At 42.0% G+C, this 19378-nt stretch overlaps 1 protein-coding gene across 4 annotated transcripts in view; it reads left to right on the top strand.

Moving 5' to 3' along the window:
- LOC127583941 (multiple C2 and transmembrane domain-containing protein 2-like) overlaps positions 1–19378 on the top strand; it is a 328587-nt gene that overhangs the window by 88192 nt on the left and 221017 nt on the right. For all 4 annotated transcript variants that reach the window (XR_007958316.1, XM_052040378.1, XM_052040377.1 and 1 more), the window contains exons 3-4: positions 11644–11706; positions 13308–13422. Coding sequence is in view for 3 of the 4 variants with exons in the window: in XM_052040378.1 (XP_051896338.1) it covers positions 11644–11706; positions 13308–13422 (178 nt within the window). In the remaining variant the exon portion in view is untranslated. The remainder of the gene's footprint in view (positions 1–11643; positions 11707–13307; positions 13423–19378) is intronic.

Below are 19378 nucleotides of genomic sequence, written 5' to 3'. Positions count from 1 at the left end.
CTGGGAGAGCTGCTGCCTTGCAGCTTCCAGCAACCTGGGTTCAATCCTGACCTCGGGTGCTGTCTGTATGGAGTTTGCACATTCTTCCTGTTTCCCTGGTTTCTTCCCACATCCAATGGACATGCAGGTTGGTTGTTTAATTATCCAATGTAAGTTGCCCCTTGTGTGTAGGTAGAATCAGGAGAGGTGATGAGAATGTGGGGAGAATAAAATGGGAGTAGTGTAAATGTTTGCTTGATGCTTGGCATGGACTTGGTGGACTGAAGGGCCTGTTTCCGTTGCTGTATGACTCTGAGATGCAGGTAATGTTTCCTCTTGCTGGAGTGTCCAGAACTGGGGGGGGGGGGGGGGGGGGTGTGGGGGGGTTGTTGTCTCAAATAACAGATCGGTCATTAATGATTGAGATGAGAAGTTTCTTCACACAGTGGGTACTGAGTATGTGCAATTCTCTTCCCAAGCACACTGTGGAAGCTCAGTCAATGAACTATATTTAAAAACAGAGATTACTAAGTTTTTAATTGTTAAGGGAATAAATAGAATGATGTTAGTACAGGAAAATAATGCTGAGATAATGAATGGCAGAGAAAGAGGGGTCAAATTGCCTACTTGTTATTTTGTTCTTAGATACCAGATATCAGGTTCAACTAATTAGAGCACTGTGACTGAAGTTTTTGACCAATCATAGCAAGTGATTACAATAGAAGTCACAAGAGACTAAAAATGCTGAAATCTGGAGCAAGAAACAAAGTGGTGGAGGAACTCCGCAGGCCGAGCAGCATCTGTGGTGGAAAAGAAATTGTTGATGTTTCGGGTTGAGACCCTGCATCAGGGCTGAAGTGATTAAAACAAGTTGGTCTGCAAATGTAACAGGATTCAAGGAAAAAATTTAGGGTGGAGAATTTTAGAATGTTGGACCTGGACCACACCTTGTGCTTGCACTTGTCCTGCGGTTGGATGAATCTTTTCCAGCTGCACGGTTCCTAACGTCCTCGAGGCTTTGCTGCTGAGATCATTCTCTGAGGCTTGAGTGGGAAATGTGACTCTGGGGGGGTGCCGCCACAGCCACTATCTGGTCTGATGGCTGCCTGACAGCTCATGCAGACAGGAGGCCTCGTTGCTTGCAAATGTCTGGGGTAGTCAAGTAATGGAGTTTGAGAATCATTTCTTAATGAATTTGGTAGCCTCATTCAAATAAATATGCCAGGTATGATTGAGGGGCCAGGTATGAAGTGCATCCTCTCAGTGCAGCAAGGAATTCACCAAGGTGATTATGAATATATCTGCCCTGTAGTGCATTGCTGATTTCTGAGCAGATGTTAAAGTCTGGAACAGGCTGACATGTTCAAAACAGCAAGGCAGCTGGTAGACTCACTGGCTATCCTTCTGTACAACCCTGCTCATTCTTTTGAGACCCACTATTTGTGAAACTGGTGTAGAGTATTTTCCATCACTGTGGCCATTAATTCTGATGGCATTGGCTTTGGAGGTAGAATTCTCATCAGTAATACGATGGATGGATTGGTTGATCATCATGTGACACTATTGGCTGAAAATTCAAAACAGAGGGAAAGACTTGCTTGGGCAATTAAAGCTTAATGTATATTTCTAGTTAATTTTGTGATGTATATGGTCTGTGTAATATCACGTGACTATATATTATTGTATTGCTGGTGTTGAATGAGGTGAAACTGATTACATGTCAGGTAGTTACAGTAGGAAAGTGTTCACTTTCTCTATAATTCTTTTAGTTTAACAATGAATTGCTTTTGTTTAATTTATCGACTACTCTCTAGTATCTTAGAGTGATACTGACACAGAGCATCTATCAGTTCTCTTTGGCCAAATTACTTGTACACCACTTTATTTCAATTTTCCTAAAGTAGATTTGATAAAGGAACAAGATGCTGTGCTTTCATAGTGAGGGAAATGAAACCGGAGGAAAGGAAATGCAACAAATTGGAACAAAAGTTTTTGCAACAATTTTCAACCCAGTAAACACACCATCATTTGTTAATTACACACTTGAATTTGAGGAAGCCTTAAGAATACAATGGACTAACTAAATATTTCAGAGTATTAATTATAATGTTCAGCTTTTGGTTTAATGGTGTGGGTGTTGTAGTTTGATCACTTGTAATCTTGTGCTTCATAACTGCACAAGCTTTAATTTTTAATAGGGAGGTGAGACATCAGTGAGAGGCTTTCATGCTGAGCCACAGTGGGCTAATTTTTGGAAGAAATCAGGTTGATGGACCGTTTACATCAGCTGTAAGAAGTTGTTATTGTGGCCAGTTTCTCAGAACCCCAAAATGGTCAGGAATGGTCGATTACTCTGAAGCTTAAAGCATCAGCCTTAATCCACAAGGGGAATTCATCATGGATAAAAGGGCCTTGAATACAAACATACAAATCGGGAGCAGGAGTAGGCCGCTCTGTCCCTTGAGTCTGCTCTGCCATTTAATAAGATCATTAGAGATCTGATTGTAACCTTAACTCACTTTCCCATCTAATGCTGGTAATCCTTCGCCCTGTTGACTTCTAGGAATCAATGTACACCTGCCTTAAAAATATTCAAGGATTTTGCTTCCACCCCGTTTATAAGAAGGGTTCCAAAGACTCGTGACCCTCAGAGAAGAATGTTGTCTCATCTGACCTATTATCTTTAAGCAGTGACCCTTAGTTCTAGATTCACACAAGAGGAAATATCCTTTCCACATCCACCCTTTCAAGATCTCTTCGGATCTTGCATGATTTAATCAAGTCCCCACTTCTTTTTCTGTGAAAGGTTGGAGGGTGGGGTGGGATCAGCCTATGACGTGCATTCCTGGGAAGTCTGCAAAATGATTAACATTTTAATTTAAATAGATAAAACCCAAGTAATTGCTTCCAAGAAGTAACTTGCCCTGTTCAGTGAAAAGGCAGTAACATTATGCTGCTTGCTTCCTTCCTTGATGTGGGAATAATTTGCTCGGGGGCTGTTGACGAGTATGTTTTAGTTTACACCAGTCATTAAGGAGGATAAGATGTGCATTGAAACAACTTGACACATTGCTGGATAATTGAGGCAGGATGATACTGGTAGAAAATTGAAAGAATGACCTTTTCAACACCTCCAGAGTGTCAAGTCTAGAATGAAATGGTAGGAATGGTCATCTAATTATACAAGTCTGGTTCAACAGCAGGTGCTCCCAGTCAATTTCTGTCTGGACTTGGTTGGGGTTTACTGAATGGTGGATTTTGGTGGGTGGTTACAGTGGAGAAGGAGGGTATGGTGCCAGAGGGACAGTGAGAAGTTTGAGTCAGGGAGAGAACTGCAGATTTTTACTATGCGTAGAAATGTTAATGGAATTAAACCAAAAACAATTTCCAGATTCAAATTTTTCCTAGCCTTGGATGTTAAGTGAAATAAGAATGAAGAGATTGTGGAAGCAGTAACAGCACTGGAGGTAGCAATCAATTCATTCTTGGACTGAAAAGAAGGAACCAGCCATTCTAGTGAGAAAATTACTGGAACCTATGAAAAGTGGCAGAGTTAGTAAGTTTTGGGGAAAATAAACGCTGATTGAAGAGAAGCAGTGTGGCTTTCTAAAAGTTAGATCTGCCCTGCCTAACCTCATGCACTTCTTCAAAAGCAAAGCACTGCAAATGGTGGAAATCTGAAATAAAAACCGAAGACACCATAGATGGTCAAGCAGCGTCTGTGGCGAGAGAAGCAGAGCTAGTGGTGTAGAGGTTGATGGTCTCTTGTCAGAACTGGGAAAAGTTAGAAATGGAAACCAGTTTTAAGTTTCAGTGACAATGGGGAGGAACAGAGAGAATAAAAAGGAATGTGTATGTGTGCAAGGATGGAGACTAGGAGAAAATGAGACAAGAGCTGGTAGTGCAGGTTGAAAAGGAAGTGGTAAAGGTGCATCAGAAGGAGCCATAACTCAGAGGAGATGAATGAAACCTGACATACCAGAAGAGGTGAAGGTGGAAATGTGAGGTACAAGGCTAGAGTGGCTGATTATTTGGAGTTATTCAATTCAGTATTACAGCAAAGTCCAATCCAACACATGCTTCAGGAACAACACCTTCAACAACATCTTCTGTCACGGTATGTTGTAGCCTTCCAGACTCGATATTGAATTTCCCAACTTTAGGTTACTCATCCTTCTGTCTGTAACAGAAGTGGCTATTCTGTCTGCCATTAATTAGGCCCAGTTTTTCTCTTTCTATTGGTATTTCTATTAGTATCGCCAGTCCTCATGAAAGATTCTGAGGGAGACTGACAATGTGAATGCTGAAAGGATGTTCCCTTCTCGAGGGCAGTCCAGAACCAGAGGGCATGGCCTCAGAGTGAGGGGGCACTCATTTTATGAGTGAGGTGAGAATGAATTTATTTTCTCAGAGTTGTGAATTCTTGGAACTTCTTGCCACAGAGAACTGTGGTGGCAGAATCCTTGGTTATATTTAAGACTGGGATAAATTTCTAATTAGGAAAGGAATTGAGAGTTATGGAGAAAGACAAAGTGGTCTCGAGGATTGTTCAATCAGCCAGGATCCTGTTGAATGGTGGAACGAGCTTGAGGGGCTGAATGGCCTACTCCTTTTCCTACTACTCAGGTGTCAAAGATTACAGATTTCAACAGCAGAATTGTAGTTCTCCTCATGTTCTTTCTCCTTTTCCTTCCTCTGGCTCCATTGCTCCTGCACCTCTTGCTGTGTTTTTGCCATTCCTTCTCATTCTTCTTCTCTCTGATTCTGACCAGTTAGACTTCAACAGAGGCTTTAAACTTCACCCCCTACATCTTAAGGAATTCTTAAAGTGGTCACCTCTACCTGTCGTTTCTCAGCTTCTGTTGCTATTGCCACTCTCCCCTCCTCCATACCCCTCCTCACCTGGACCCACCTGTCACCTGCCAGCTCTTCCCCCCCACCTCTTTATACTGGCCATCTCCCCACTATCTTTCAGTCCAGATAAAGGGTCTCGACCCAAAACGTCGACTGTCCATTTCTCTCCACAGATTCTGCCTGACCCACTGAGTTCCTCCAACATGTTTTTTGCTCCAGATTCCAGCATCTGCAGTCTCGTGTGTCTCCAGGTGTAGAACAGGGTTTATTTTGGGTTGTTGACCTTTAGTGGTGGGGAGGGAGGAGGGGTGTGTGGTAGGGTCATTTATCTGAGGATTCAGCTTCTATGATGCTGTTTGGCCTTCTGAGTGTTTTTCAGCATTTTCTGTTTTAGTTTCGGGTATTCAGTGTATGCAGTTTTTTTTATTCTTTGCGATCCTTAGGTTGTTCTGATGTAACTCGGCTTTTCCATCGCCACAGGTGCTGCCCGGCCTGCTCAGCTGTTCCAGCTTTCTCATTTATTTCAACTTTCCAGCAACTGCCGCATTCTTCATCTCACAGTTCCATCATGGGGGGTTTCTGTTTGTTTTTCTCTCTCCTCTTCTCCCTCTATTTATGCCTCCTCCAGACTGATTAGCTGCCATTAACAAATCTCCAGCACCCTCTCTCAGCTGATACCAATCTGCCTTCTCTTGGTCTCCACATTAACAGAGATACTTTCTTTTGTTCTCCCCACTCTTCCCCCTTCTCTGCACCTTAATAGATGCTCACTTGAAGTGATGTCTATTGCTCTCCCCACGGATGCTGCTTGACCTGCTGAATATTTCCAGCATTTTCTGTTTTATTTCTTTTGGGCATCTTAAACTGCTGGGCAATCAATAGGCTAGATTGTTATTCAATACAGTTGTTTTAACAATTTTGGTGCTTGCGACATTTCATAATTTTTACTTGAATGTTTTGTCACAGAGCATTAACTTTGCGTATGTTTAGTGTGACTCAGAAGCCATTCAGCCCATCGAGTCCACGTCGGTTCCCAGCGGAGTAATCTCATTCCTCCTCATCTTATTCCCTTGTAGCCCTGCAACTTATTTTCTCTCAAAGTCAAAGTCACGTTTATTGTCATACGCACAAGTACATGTATGCATAGGTGCAATGAAAAACTTACTTGCATGCTTAGCCCATTGCTCTATTCTCTCTACACTCATGACTGTGTGGCTAGGCACAGCTCAAACACCATCTATGAATTTGCCAATGACATTGCTGTTGTTGGCAGAATCTCAGATGGCGATGAGGAGGTGTACAGGAGTGAGATAGATCGGCTGGTTGAGTGGTGTCGCAAAACAACCTCGCACTCAACGTCAGCAAGACCAAGGTGTTGATTGCGGACTTCAGGAAGGAGAGGTCGAGAGCACACACATCAGTCCTTATTGAGGGGTAAGGGGTGGAAAGGTTGAGCAGCTTCAAGTTCCTGGGTATCAACATCTCAGAGGATCTATCTTGGAGCCAACACATTGATGCAATCATGAAGAAGTCGTGCCAGCGGCTCTATTTTATTGGGAGTTTGAGGAGATTTGGTATGTCAGCAAAGACTCTTGCAAATTTCTACGGGTTTACGGTGGAGAGCATTCTGACTTTGCGTCACCTCCTGGTATGGAGGCTTCAATGCACAGGTTTGAAAGAGGATGCAGAGGGTTGTAGACTTTACCAGCTCCATCACGGGCACAACCCTCCCCAGCATCGAGGACACCTTCAAGAGGTGGTGCCTCATGAAGGAGGCATCCATCATTAGGGACCCTCACCATCCTGGACATGCCCTCTTCTCATTACTACCATCAGGGAGGAGGTACAGGAGCCTGAAGACCCAAACACAATGTTTTAGGAACAGCTTCTTCCCCTCTGCCTTAAGATTTCTGAACTGTCCATGAACACTACCTCATTATCCCTCTTTTGCTCTATTTATTTACTTCTGTAACTTACAGTAATTTTTATGTCTTGCACTGTACTGCTGCCACAAAATAACAAATTTCACAACGTATGTCAGTGATAATAAACCTGATTCTGATTCTGACTCCGTGGAGCTGTGAACCAGCGGTAATAACTGCTGTGCCACTGTAGGGCCCTTAAGGACATAATGATGCTTTGAATTAAAGTGTTGAGTTAGATTGTGTTCTCTTCCCTAATCCTGAAGGAAATGGGATAAACAAAGTTTAATGAGGGGACTGGAAGAATTTCTGCAGAATTTACTGGAGCTTTTCATCAAACTGGAATGTGTATACCAAGGCCTCAACAGCCTGAGTGTAAGGGTGTGGGAGGAAATGTGTTGAAAGTAGATCAACCAGTTGATGGAATGCTGTTTACTAATGAAACAATACGAATATATATATTTATTACAGACTCATTAGTGTGCCGTGATCCCTTTTAGAGATTAAAGGAAACTGTTTGTGATGCAATGCTTCTAGAGGGTTCAGTTTCCTATCAAAATGATGGCCTTTCTGGTTAGTCGTTAAAGCAGAGTGAGCAAACTCTGCCAGTGGTTTCTTAGTGGTTTAGTCTGTGCCTCAGTTGTTGGCAGCTTTGTCTCTGAGTGAGAAAGCTCTGTGTTTCAAGACCTAGTTCTGATTTTTGAGGTGAAGAATCTGTATTGGCACTCCAGTGCAGTAAGGAGTGTTACACTGCCTGATAACTTTCAGATAGAATACTAAACCAACGAAGAACGTCTTAAAAGCCGTATTTCAGATGACATCGCTGTTTGTGGCGGATGTACTTCCTATTCCCAATAGAGATGATAGTGTAATAATACTTCAACAGTACGTCATTATCTGTAAAGAGCTTGTGAAAGAATGTGAAAGGCATATGTGTGCGGTATTTTCTGTGTTGTGTTAAGAAACCAGAGAGCTCATGGACAGATTCCTGCTTCATTCAATATGCAATCAAGTATTTCATAGTAATTAAATTAACTTGTGCAAGGTACACAGTTGTGTAATAATCTCCTCAAATTCTCCCTTTCAGCCATCTGCATCTGAGTTGTTTGTTTATTAAAAAAAACCCTAATTTTCATAGTGCCTTTCATATCCTGAAGGCAGTAAGATACTTTGGAAGTGCACTCCGGCAGCAGTGTAGGAAAATAGTGGGGTTTTAATGGTGTCTAAAGGGAAAATACTTCAAATAGGAAGAGGCTAGGAGGCAGAGGGCAAGGTTTTAAGATAATTGGTTGATGGGCTAGAGAGAAGGGGAGGTGTTTTCAGGTGGTTGTTTGTTATGACCTGGGATGGTCTGCTTGGAAAAAAAGTCATGGGATTGTTACAACACAGGAGGAGGTTGCTTGGCTTATCGAGTCCTCATCGACCAATCCCATTAGTCCCATCCCTCTGTCCTCCTTCCACTGCATGTTTTCTCCAGTTCCCACCCAATTTCCATTTGAAGGGTATTGGTTCTGTTTTCATCGCCTCTAGTGGTGGCAACTTCCAGACTGGAATTGCCCTCTGAGGGGAAAAAAGCTTAATTTACACCACCACCCCCTTGTGTTTTTGCCCCAAATGCTTAAATCTGTGCCTCTGGTCCTTGAACCAATGGGAACATTTTCCCACTGATGAAAACCACTATGATGCTGGAGGAACTCAGCAGGCCAGGCAGCATCCGTGGAGAAAAGCAGGCGGTCAACGTTTCGGTTCAGGACCCTTCTTCAGAACATTTTCCCTCTGTTTATCTTACTTAAACCTATCAGGATCTTGTACATCTGTCAAATCTCCTCTCAACATTAGGGTCAAAAGATTTACAAAGTGTAGAAAATTTACAGTACAGAAAGTTTGCTTCAAGGATGAGAACCCCAGCTTCTCCAATCTACCATTAAAGCTAAAGATGTCTTGCTAGAATCATTTTAGTAACCTTTTTTGCATCCTCTCCAGGATTTTCACACCAGTTGTTTTGGTGAAAGTAGGTTCAATACTGATTTTCAAGGTGTGATTGATATATACTGACAATAGGAAAAAAAATTGGAGAGTTATGGAGAAAGAATGGAAGTGGAAATCTAATTTCAAAGAGCTGTGAATGGTGTCCATCTGTGACTTCAAGTCCGTTAGCTGGAGGAGTGCTCCTCCCTCGGCTTCCTCTTATCATGGTCCTTATGCCTCACCAGCTTCATAATAAAGAGGCTTGAGGTTAAGTATTGAGGACCTCTTGCATCTCCCTATCCAGGCATTGGGACAAGCACACTGTGCTCGTGCTTGACCATGGGTATGTCCAATTTGTAGGCCATTATAAGGGGCCTCCTTTGTTATATCCCCAAATTATGTAATTGTATATTTACTGTGCGTTCTGGAAGGCACAGTCTGATTACACTGCAATTGATAAGGCTATTGTTGAAACACTGAGAAACATCTAACGCAGGATCCAGTTGCATAAGCTCCAGAATAGCATAGAATGTGTTCAAGTCTAAGCAATGACAAACACCACTTTCAAAGCTCCTCCACATTCCATGTGTTGTATTAATTTCTAGTATGTCATCTAATTACAGCTATCAAACGGAATGAAGCTTTGTCATTGCATGAATTGAAGGTTAGCCAAGAGACTTCTCCAGCTAATCTGAATGAATTGTTGGCTTTCTTCTCTGAGGAGAGGAGGCTATTCCAGTGATCGTAGTTGGAAGCTGATCCGAGAGATGGTTGCAATTAGTGATTCTGATAACCTGTCTCAACACGTACCTGTGAGTGCATCAGTGATGGGACAAATATGCTCTTTATTTTGTTTGAAGTCATGTTGAAGTGCATCTATGGGAAAAATAGGGCATGGGTAGATCAAATTGTTGCTTTGCTACTAAATGTCATCTCAAGAGGTAATCTTTTATCTGGCAATGTTCACTTAATTGGTGCCTTGTATGCTCTTGCACTGAAGAATGGCCCTGTGTGGTAATATTAATAATCATGGAATTATAAAATCATACAGTGTAGAAATGAGCCCTTTTAGCCCATCTTTTCCATGCTGACCATGATGCTGTTTCTATGCCATCTGAATCTAGATGGTGTTCATAATTATGCGTGGGTACAGGTTGGCTAGCGAGTGCATGGTTTTGTGCTACTCTCATAATATTAAACAATTGCATCGAAAATACAACACATGAGCAGGCCATTGACCCCGGTTACTGTGCTGGTAAACATTATACACAAGCTCCCTTCCATCCCACTTCATCCAGTTTATCGGCATAATATTCCATTCTGAGCTGTAACCTCTCCTTAATGCTTTTGTGTTATCTGCCTCAACCATAACATGTCATAAGGATTACCACATTGTAACCACATTGGGAAGAGCAAGAGTATTTATTAGTGTCTGTGCTTATGATACCTAATTTTTTGTTTTGGTCTGCAAACAGAAACATTTCTGTGGGCACGCTGTCAAATCCTTCCATAACATTAAGGATATTTATTGGGGTTCCCCTTTTAACGACACTGTAAAAATAACTATTGTAGTTTTGCCTCAGCAAAAATATCAGTCACAGTTCCACTTTTATTGGTGTCGGTTTATTATTGTCACTTGTACTGAGGTACAGTGAAAAACTTGTCTTGCATACCATTCGTACAAATCAATTCATTACACAGTGCATTGAGGTAGTACAGGGTAAAAACAATAACATAATACAGAGTAAAGTGTCACAGCTACAGGGAAGTGCATTGCAGGTAGACAATCTGGTGCAAGGTCAAACAAGGTAGATTGTGAGGTCAAGAGTCTATCTCATTGTATAAGGGAACCATTCAATAGTCTTTATCATCGTGGGATAGAAGCTGTTCTTGAGTCTGGTAGTATGTGTCCTCTGGCTCCTGTATTTTCCCCCTGATGGGAGAGGAGAGAAGAGAAAGTGACCTGCGTGGGTGGGGTCTCTGATTATGCCGGCTACTTCACCAAGGCAACGAGAGGTGGCAAATATTGATGGCAAATTGATTCCATTCTTGTTTGTATATAGAGGGTATATTGTGTCAAAGCCTGTTTGATTCTTAAAATGTGGGCAAGTTGTTAACAAAGGTTCTCTGAGCTACTACATTGGGATGATTGAGAGTATATCATAAGTACCCATTTATGAATAAAGTAAAAACTTTGATATTCGGCACATACTGGGCCTGTTAGGTGCTTGCTAATCAACTGTTGGCTCAGCTGCACACTCTGAACTGCCCCACCACTGACTTGGACTCTCTGTTGGCAATACTGGATGGCACAGTGACATAGTTAGTAGAGCTGTTGTCTTACAGCTCCAGTGACCTGGGCTCAATCCTGACCTTGGGTGCTGTCTGTGTGGAGTTTGCATGTTCTGCTTGTGCCAGCGTGGGTTTCCCTGGGCGTTCCAGTTTCTTCCCACATTGTTCAGATGTGCTGGTTACTGGATTAATTCACTGCTGTAAATCGTCCCTTGTGTGTAGGTGAGTGGTAGAATCAGCGATGTGTTAATGGGAGTGTGGTGAGAATAAAATGAGATTAGTGTAGGATGGGTTTCACTGGGTGGTTGATATTTGGCACCATTCAGGATTGAGACAAGGAGCAATTACTTCATTCTTGAATATACTCAGTGACTGAGTCTTAGGTAGAAACCTTGGAAGTTTCTGCTCAAAAAGGCTCTGAAGGCTCAGTCACTGAGTATATTCAAGACTGAAGTAAACATTCTTAAGTGTATGGGGAATCAAAGATTCGTGCAGAAAAGTGGCACTGAGGTGGAAGATCAGTCAAGATCTTTTGAAGAGCAGAGTAGGTACCGGGGCCAAGACACCTACTCCTGCTCCTATGTTCCTGTCTTCTTGTCTTCATCTGACAGAATGTTTTATCTTTCAGGAGGAACTTAGTGAAGGTACTGACCTGGAGTCTTCACAAAGTTCAATGTTCTTCGAGGAGCAGGTAAAATCTGGTTGTAAAGTCTTTAGTTGGTTAACAATTAAAAAGATTCAGTCTGATGCTAACAGTGTATGGAGGAGGCTAATGAGTCTGTATTGCATTCCCCAAACAAGTAGGTTGAATGAGTTAATGCTTTCGTCATTGAGGAACTTGATGTGGCTTTGTGAGAAAAATGTAACTTCAGAAGCCAGATCAATTTTTAAATTTAAAGTAAAGGATTTCTACAGAGTTTCTCAGTGGACAAAAATAAAATTTTAAAACTAAATTCGCAACAATGCATTACTCAATTTGCCTTCTATGATTGACTTTAAATTTTTTTTCCCACAATATTTACATTCTAAAGTACAGCTTAATTTTGTACTGAACTAATGATCTCTAGTAAAATGGTAAATGGTACATTTTAAGTTATTATTTATTTGTTCTTCAATGGCCTACATTGTGATCAAGTCTTTCAGAATTTCAGTGGAATTCTAAGTAACTAGAGCTTCTGTGCCAATGATTTGAAACTGATGATCTATTTTAACCAGTTACATCAGGACTTAACATTGGGGCAGAAATTCCTTTCTGCCAGGAATCACTGTGCTGATCCACACCATTTGTTCCACTGGAGCTATCTTGTATGGCTGCACTCACATGATGGCTCTGACAGCTGGTGAAGTCCTACCCTCGGGGCATTGATTATTTACCTTTTGAAACAAGTATTCAATAATGTTTGGCAGAAATGCTAACACTTTGCAATTTAAATATTTTTTCATATTTAAAACTCTGGAACAATGAACTAAATATCGATTTAAAAGCACCAAAACCAATTTAAATGAATCATTTTAAGTGGGAAAAAAACAACTGCTTGTCTGTCTTCTCCTGGAACCAGTGTTCCTCCTGTTCAATTATGGGGTTACTGTGCTTGCTTCAGCTTTAACCCAACACATGCTCGATTACAGATCACCTAAGAATTGGAAGTCCTATTGAAGATCCCCCTCGGAAGGAAGGTGTTGTCCCTGGCATACACCAGTGCTGGAACCCGGGACATCTGCAGGGATACTCAGGCCAATCCCAGCTCTAGTGCTGGAATTAGGGCAGGAGACCCACAAGCCTGACAAGAGAACCTTAAAAAAATAAAAATAGCCTGTGCACTCAACTCTCAATGTGTCGGACAATGGAAGGGACAGTGCAAAGGCACAGACAATGCAAAATACACAGAAATGCATTAAATAAGTTACACAATACTTTATTGTTTATTAACATACTCAGACATTGTCTGTTTGAGAGTTGTTTTAAGCTTGTTCTAGTTTCTCAAGCACCCCACATTTCTGTTCAGTAGTCAAAGCAAAGAGTTTTGCTGTAATGAGATTTGGATGTATTTACAGTGCAGTCTGACTTGAGGATAGAATACAACTGTGTCCATAATCACCAAATGGATTTACTGCAGTTAAAGCATTATTACTGTATTGTAATGGTAGCCTTTGAACTCCTGCTGTGCTCCTATTGTAGATTCCAGAACCAGGCTTTTAAGCCTGACCATGGGCTTTGAAATTTGCCACAGTTAACTCACAAGCAAGTGCTGGCTAATGGGTAGTCCACTGGTGTTTTTGTGTATGTTCCAGGCCTCAGAACAATATGAAGGGAAAAGTAGTGATTCGTCATCATTCCGTATACCCTCGTACCTTCTGACGATTCACCTGAAGGAAGGACGGAACCTCGTGATACGGGACCGCTGCGGTAATGCACTTTGAACTTGTTTTGCTTTGCTGCGTTGGATCCTGCTGCAAGTTTAAACATATTAACTGCACAGAGAACTTGCCAACTATTGTGTTTGTGAACCTACTTGCTTCATGCCCTTTCCTTCCCATTGCTGTTCAATGTGAACAGGTTTAGTTTCTGAGTAAGAGCTGAATCGGGTAACCTGCTTGTGTGCTGCCTTACCAGGAGAACTCTTGTAGTTAGCTGAGTTTAGGGCAATTCTTAGGTTGAAGGGAAAATATGAAAAGAACCAGCTAGATGATGGTGTAGATTTGAAGTGGTCGGTATGGCAGTGAAGAATAGAATTTGTGGTCTGCAGTGGTTTGGGAATGTAATTTGGAAGAGAAATAAGTGATTGTTTGAGCATGACCCACTCCTGTCACGTTATTTTTTGCAGCTGTGTCTGAAATCTCCTGTATTGTGGACTATGCAGCTTCCTCTGTTCTCAATTGAATGCTTGAGATGGGGCTTGTTTCAGCCTTGTGTAGGCAGAGGTAGATTGAGGAACTCGCCTAGAAGCGCAACATGGTTGGTAGCGCTCAATGTACATTACCCGGCATTGCAGTCTACCCCTGAAGTCCAATCCATTGATGTCTATAGGGTAAGGTGGTGGTAGTTACTGGACTGGCATATGGAGGCCTGGAAAACAATTCCAAGGCACTGAGTTCAAATCCCACAATTGGCAGCTCTGAAATTTTTATCTATAAAAAAAGTAATAGCAACAATAACTATGAAACCACTGGGCAATCAAAGTAATCAGAAACCCATCTGTTTCAGTCATGTCCTTCAGAGAAGGAAATCTGTTGCTTTTACCCAGTCCTGGATTACATGTGACTACAGACCCACCAATTTGATTGACTCCTTTGTAAGCCACTCATTTCAAGAGAAGTCAGGGATGGGTGGCTTTGCAGTGATGCCCAGATCCCAAAAAGTGAAAGGACAATTGGAGAAGGACAATGAGAGGACAACTCCAGTACAACTGAATGGCCAAGGCAGATGTTACTACACAATGCTCTTCGAGTTACTGACAAGGGTGAATTTCAAGGCTGTTATATTTGCTGGACAGACCAAGGGAGAAATCCATCCACCTTGACTGTCACCGGATGTGTACAGGTGTCGGCTGTTGGTTGTGGCAACCCCCTCCACATTCTGATCCATTGACTGTAGGTGCTGAGGCGAGTGAAACTGGCAGCCAACTTTCCCTTGTGTGTTGAGCCCCTGTGACCAAAGATGAATTTCTTCTTCAGGGTCTTCCATTGTAGTGTCCTGGAGGAAGAAGCGATGGAGGTTGAGCATTTGGAAAAAAAAGTAGGCAAATCTGAGCACTGATGAGAAAACCCACCCAGAGTGGGAAAGTTGGCAATGTCATCGGACTTATCCCCCAGCACTTGATCTTTGCCACTCTCGGGACTTGAGCTTCCTGTCACATTGTGCTGGCGCTTTGTTGTTTTGAGAACACAGTCAAGTGGGAGATTTTTATTTTGTTTATTTCACATTTGTAAATGCTTTGGGGTAGGATTTCAATTTCAACTGCTGGACAAGGGTGCTGCCACTATATTTCTGTTCTTTCTATTTAGAGTCATAGAGTTGTACAGCGCGGAAACAGCCCTTCAGCCTAACCCATCCATAGTCATTCACATGACATGGCTTTGCTAGGAAGCTTGGAACTTACTGCCCATCCATAATTCCCCTGAATTAAAGGGGGCTGACAGGCCATTTAAAGGGCAACAACCTCCACCTCATTGCTGTGGGTCTGGAGTCACGTATAGGTTAGACTTGGTATTGATGGGAGATCCTGAAGGTCATCAGTGAACCAGATGGGGTCTTCTGACAATCCAGTGGTTTCATGGTTACCTTTATTGATGTCAGTTTATTTTTCTTCCAGGTTTCAACTAACTAGCTCACTAACTACAAGATCAGTAATTTAGCCAATCAGACAAATAGCTTATCCAACCAAGGGATGTGGTAGCACACTGGTTATGATTGACATCTCCGCAGGGGGCAATGTACAGATATGTCAATCCAAGGAGGAGGAGACAAAGATCTCCTGATTGATTTTATTATCATTATTATTTACTTTATAAATACTTTAGGTTGGAGTTTTCCACGTAAAAATAAGGTAACTCTGGCTCCAAGTAATTGTTTTCTAACCTGGAGAATTTTGGCTTCTTGCTTCCGAACGTCAGCCTTTTGAAGTACTCCTTTGGTTTACTAGCACAATGAGACATTAGAAGGAAAGTCCTGGGAAAATAATGAACTATCTCAAAGTATTTGTGATTGAGGTTGGTTATTTGTTTCAGTTTTATGGCTGAATCAATATTTTACATAGTGTAAACATAAACCCAAGTAAATCTCAATTTACCTCGTTTATCATTTGTTTTAAAAGAAGACAGTTTGTTAATCTGGCCTTGCTATGCAAATAAGCATACCAGATGCCTGTCTCAGCTAATCATTAGCCCATGGGAACAAAGTAGAACAATTTCATTATTTCTCAGTAACCTAGAGGGTTCAAATTGAACATTTTGTTCAAATGTCCATGAGAATTGTTTGTAAATATCCTCTGTATGTTCTCTTCTTCCGTCTGCCATGAGATACAGCGGTGAACTAATTGTTAAATTTATAATCCAGTGGAAAATCAAATACTGGAAATCTGGAATAAAATCAGAAAATACAGGAAGCGCTCAGATGGTCAGGCAGCATCTGTGGAGAGAGGAACACAGGTAACATTTCAGTTTCCGACGCAGGGTCTTCAATCTGAAACGTTAACTCTGTTTCTTTTTTCACAGATGCTGCCTGTCCTGCTGTGCGTTTGCAATATTGTCTGTTTTTACCTTAGTAATCCAGAGTACTGCATAAACAGTATAGGGACTGATGTTGAAATACCACTGAGGTAGCTTTGGAATTTAAGTTTGTTAAATATTCATTTGAATGAAATTGACAGATTATTTTAAGAACTTGTGGTGAGGTCCTTGTCATTGAATCCCACTTCTCAAAAAATGAATAGAAAAAGAACCTTGTGTGTAGATTTTTCCCATCTTCCCATGCCACTTTCTCTTCCTCTCCACTTTTACTGCCCTGTAAATGAATCCCTGAAGCTCATGTATATGCAAGTTTGTCGCTGCCGTGCTCTCTGACCATTGAACGGTAAGAATGAAGTAGCTGTAGTTAAATTCCATTGTGCTTGCAGCTTTGAGCCGAGGTCACCTTACTCCCTGGAACTCCTTCAGCACAGATCCTATCACAGGACTTGAACCCACAACCTTCTTTTATTACACAATAACCAGGTAGTTTCCAACCTCCTCACTTCAATGAGGAGGTTGCTGTGAAAGCATAGTCTTTTTCCCAGGGAAAGGGAACCAAAGGGAGCATGGGTTTAAGGTGGGAGGGGTAAGATTCACCAGGGGCCAGAGGGGCAACTTCTTCATGCAGAGAGTGGTGCGTATATGGAACGAGCTGCCAGAGAATGTAGTTGAAGCAGGTACAATAATGACATTTAAAAGACATTTGGATAAGTACATAGATAGGAAAGGTTTAGCAGGATATGAGCCCAATTCAGGCAAATGGGAGAAGCTCAGCAAGACACCTTGGTCGGCATGGATGAGTTGGGCGGAAAGACCTGTTTCCATGCTGTATTACTCTATTGACTCTAATTGCTGTTCCAATAAGTTTCCTGATACATTGCAAGTAAGAAAATTTATCCTAATTTGGTTGTGCTAAATTTGGCAATGGCAATGAATGCTGGGTATGTCAGTGGCACATACATCCTCCAAATGAATAAAGGGAAAGGGAGTGTCACTGCTGGGCACTGTACTCTGCTCCCATTGAACCAGATTTCAGAAGTGGATGCAACACACAGTACATTTGGTGCCAAAACCAAGTAGCCCTCTGTCGGCTCAATTGGATGGGCTAAATTATTTGTAGACCCAACAAGAGATTCCCAAAACTTGACACTTTATTCAGAGCTGTGCCAGAGGAAAAGATTCAAAGATGTGCTCAGCCTCCTTGAACCAATGTAATATTCCCACCAACCCCTGGGAATTCCAGATCCATGACTACTCGAAGGATCCATGGTCCTAAGAACCTAGAGCCCATGAGTTGGGAGCACACAGAGGCCCAGTGTGAATGATAGAAGGTTTACGCCCTCTCCCAAACTCCCCTCCCTGTCAAGTACCTCCTGTCCCATCTGTGCAGGTCCTACATTGACCACGTGAATTGCCTCACAACCTGCAGAACTGGAATTGAAGTGAATTGCCCTCCATCCTCAGGGACTGCCTCAGAAGAAGCAGAAGCTCAATGTTGTGAACCAATATCCCCAGTAGATTGTGTACGATTATCTTAATTGCACTAGATTGTGCTTTGGGGCATAGGTTGTGATTTATTTATGTGATTGTTGTGGTCTGTTTCCCGTTTGACTAGTTCTTTTGTCTTTATAAAGAAAGACATTTACCGATTGCCTTTGATCTCGGGATGTCCCAGTGTCTCCTCCAGCCAATGAAGTTCTTTGAAGTTCAGGCACTGTTGTAATGTAGGGGGATGGGGAGGCCAATCTGTCTATGGCAAGTGAATGGAAAGAACAATCTCAAAATGAGTAGGAAACTGCCTTTATAATGGCTGGGCAGGCTTGCAAAATCTAATTGAGTTGGAGAATCTTTGGTCCCCACTTGGGAGGGTAGTTGGGACCTCAATATGACACCTCATGCAAAAACCCTTCACAAGCACACCAACCCCTCATTATTGCAGAACTTCTCACATAACCCTGGCTAACCTTGCATAATCCTCCTTGGAGGTGTATGCAATGCAGCAGCAGCTGTGTCCTGGAGAACCAAAGAACTGCAGTTGCTGGAATCCAGATGAAAAACACGATGATGCTGGAGGAACTCAGCAGGCCAGGTAGCATCCGTGGAGAAAAGCAGGTGTTCAGTGTTTTGGGTCAGGACCCTGCTTCAGGACTCAGCGGTCAACATTTCGGGTCAGGACCCTTCTTCAGGACACAGTGATCAATGTTTCGGGTCAGGACCCGTCTTCAGGACTCAGGCGGACAACTTTTTGGGTCCTGAAGAAGAGTCCTGACCTAAAATGTTGACTGCCCGCTTTTCTCCACGGAAGCTGCCTGGCCTGCTGAGTTCCTCCAGCATTAATGTGTTTTTCGGCTGTGTACTGGATGCAGTTTCCATATTTCCTCATGATATAAGCAGCCATTTGGCCCATAGAGTCTATGCCAGCTCTCATAGCAATCCCAGTCCCCCAATTATTTCCTTGTAATCTACTCTTTTTCACATGTCCATGATAACCCCATGATTCTCTCACCAGCCATTTACACAAAGGGTAATTTACAGTGACCATTTCACCTAGCACTTCTGAAACTTGTTTCCACTGAAATCATTGGAAGAGAGACTTAATGCACAGGTACTGAAAGTCAAAGTGCACTGTTCACTCTGCCAGAGGTTGTCTGTAGACACCAGAAACCTTTCAGTATCTATTGCAGGAACTCCATACTGAAATTAATAGCAAAGGGAAACATACAAAGTATACAGAATTAGTGAATCATGTTAGCAGACAGCGTAAAGCTTGTGACTTGAAATTTCCAAATTGTATTCTCTTAAGTAATTTTCAATTTTAAGAGCAGTTTCAGGCCACAGTCATGTATTCAAGCTTTGTTTGACGGATTTTGTTTTTAAGACTTTGTTTTATCATTAATATGTTGCATAATATAATAATGTTCTGCAATTATTGCAAGCCAACTAAGCTCCAATGAGGAAGGTGCGATAGGGATGTATCATAATGAAAAATTGGGAGATTGCCTTGACAGGAGGTGCATGTTAGTGGCCTTGGAGATAATTAGAGACAGTGGTGGTGTGATATTATTTCTAGCAGCTTTGAATTGGGTAATATCAGATATAAAGCCTTGAAGATGGGGAAAAAACCTGCAGATACT

The sequence above is a fragment of the Pristis pectinata genome, chromosome 28 (genome assembly GCF_009764475.1).
Source record: "Pristis pectinata isolate sPriPec2 chromosome 28, sPriPec2.1.pri, whole genome shotgun sequence".
Classification (NCBI taxonomy): Eukaryota; Metazoa; Chordata; class Chondrichthyes; order Rhinopristiformes; family Pristidae; genus Pristis; species Pristis pectinata.
The sequence above is the reverse complement of the archived record's forward strand: the minus strand, read 5'-3'. Positions and strand labels throughout refer to the sequence as shown.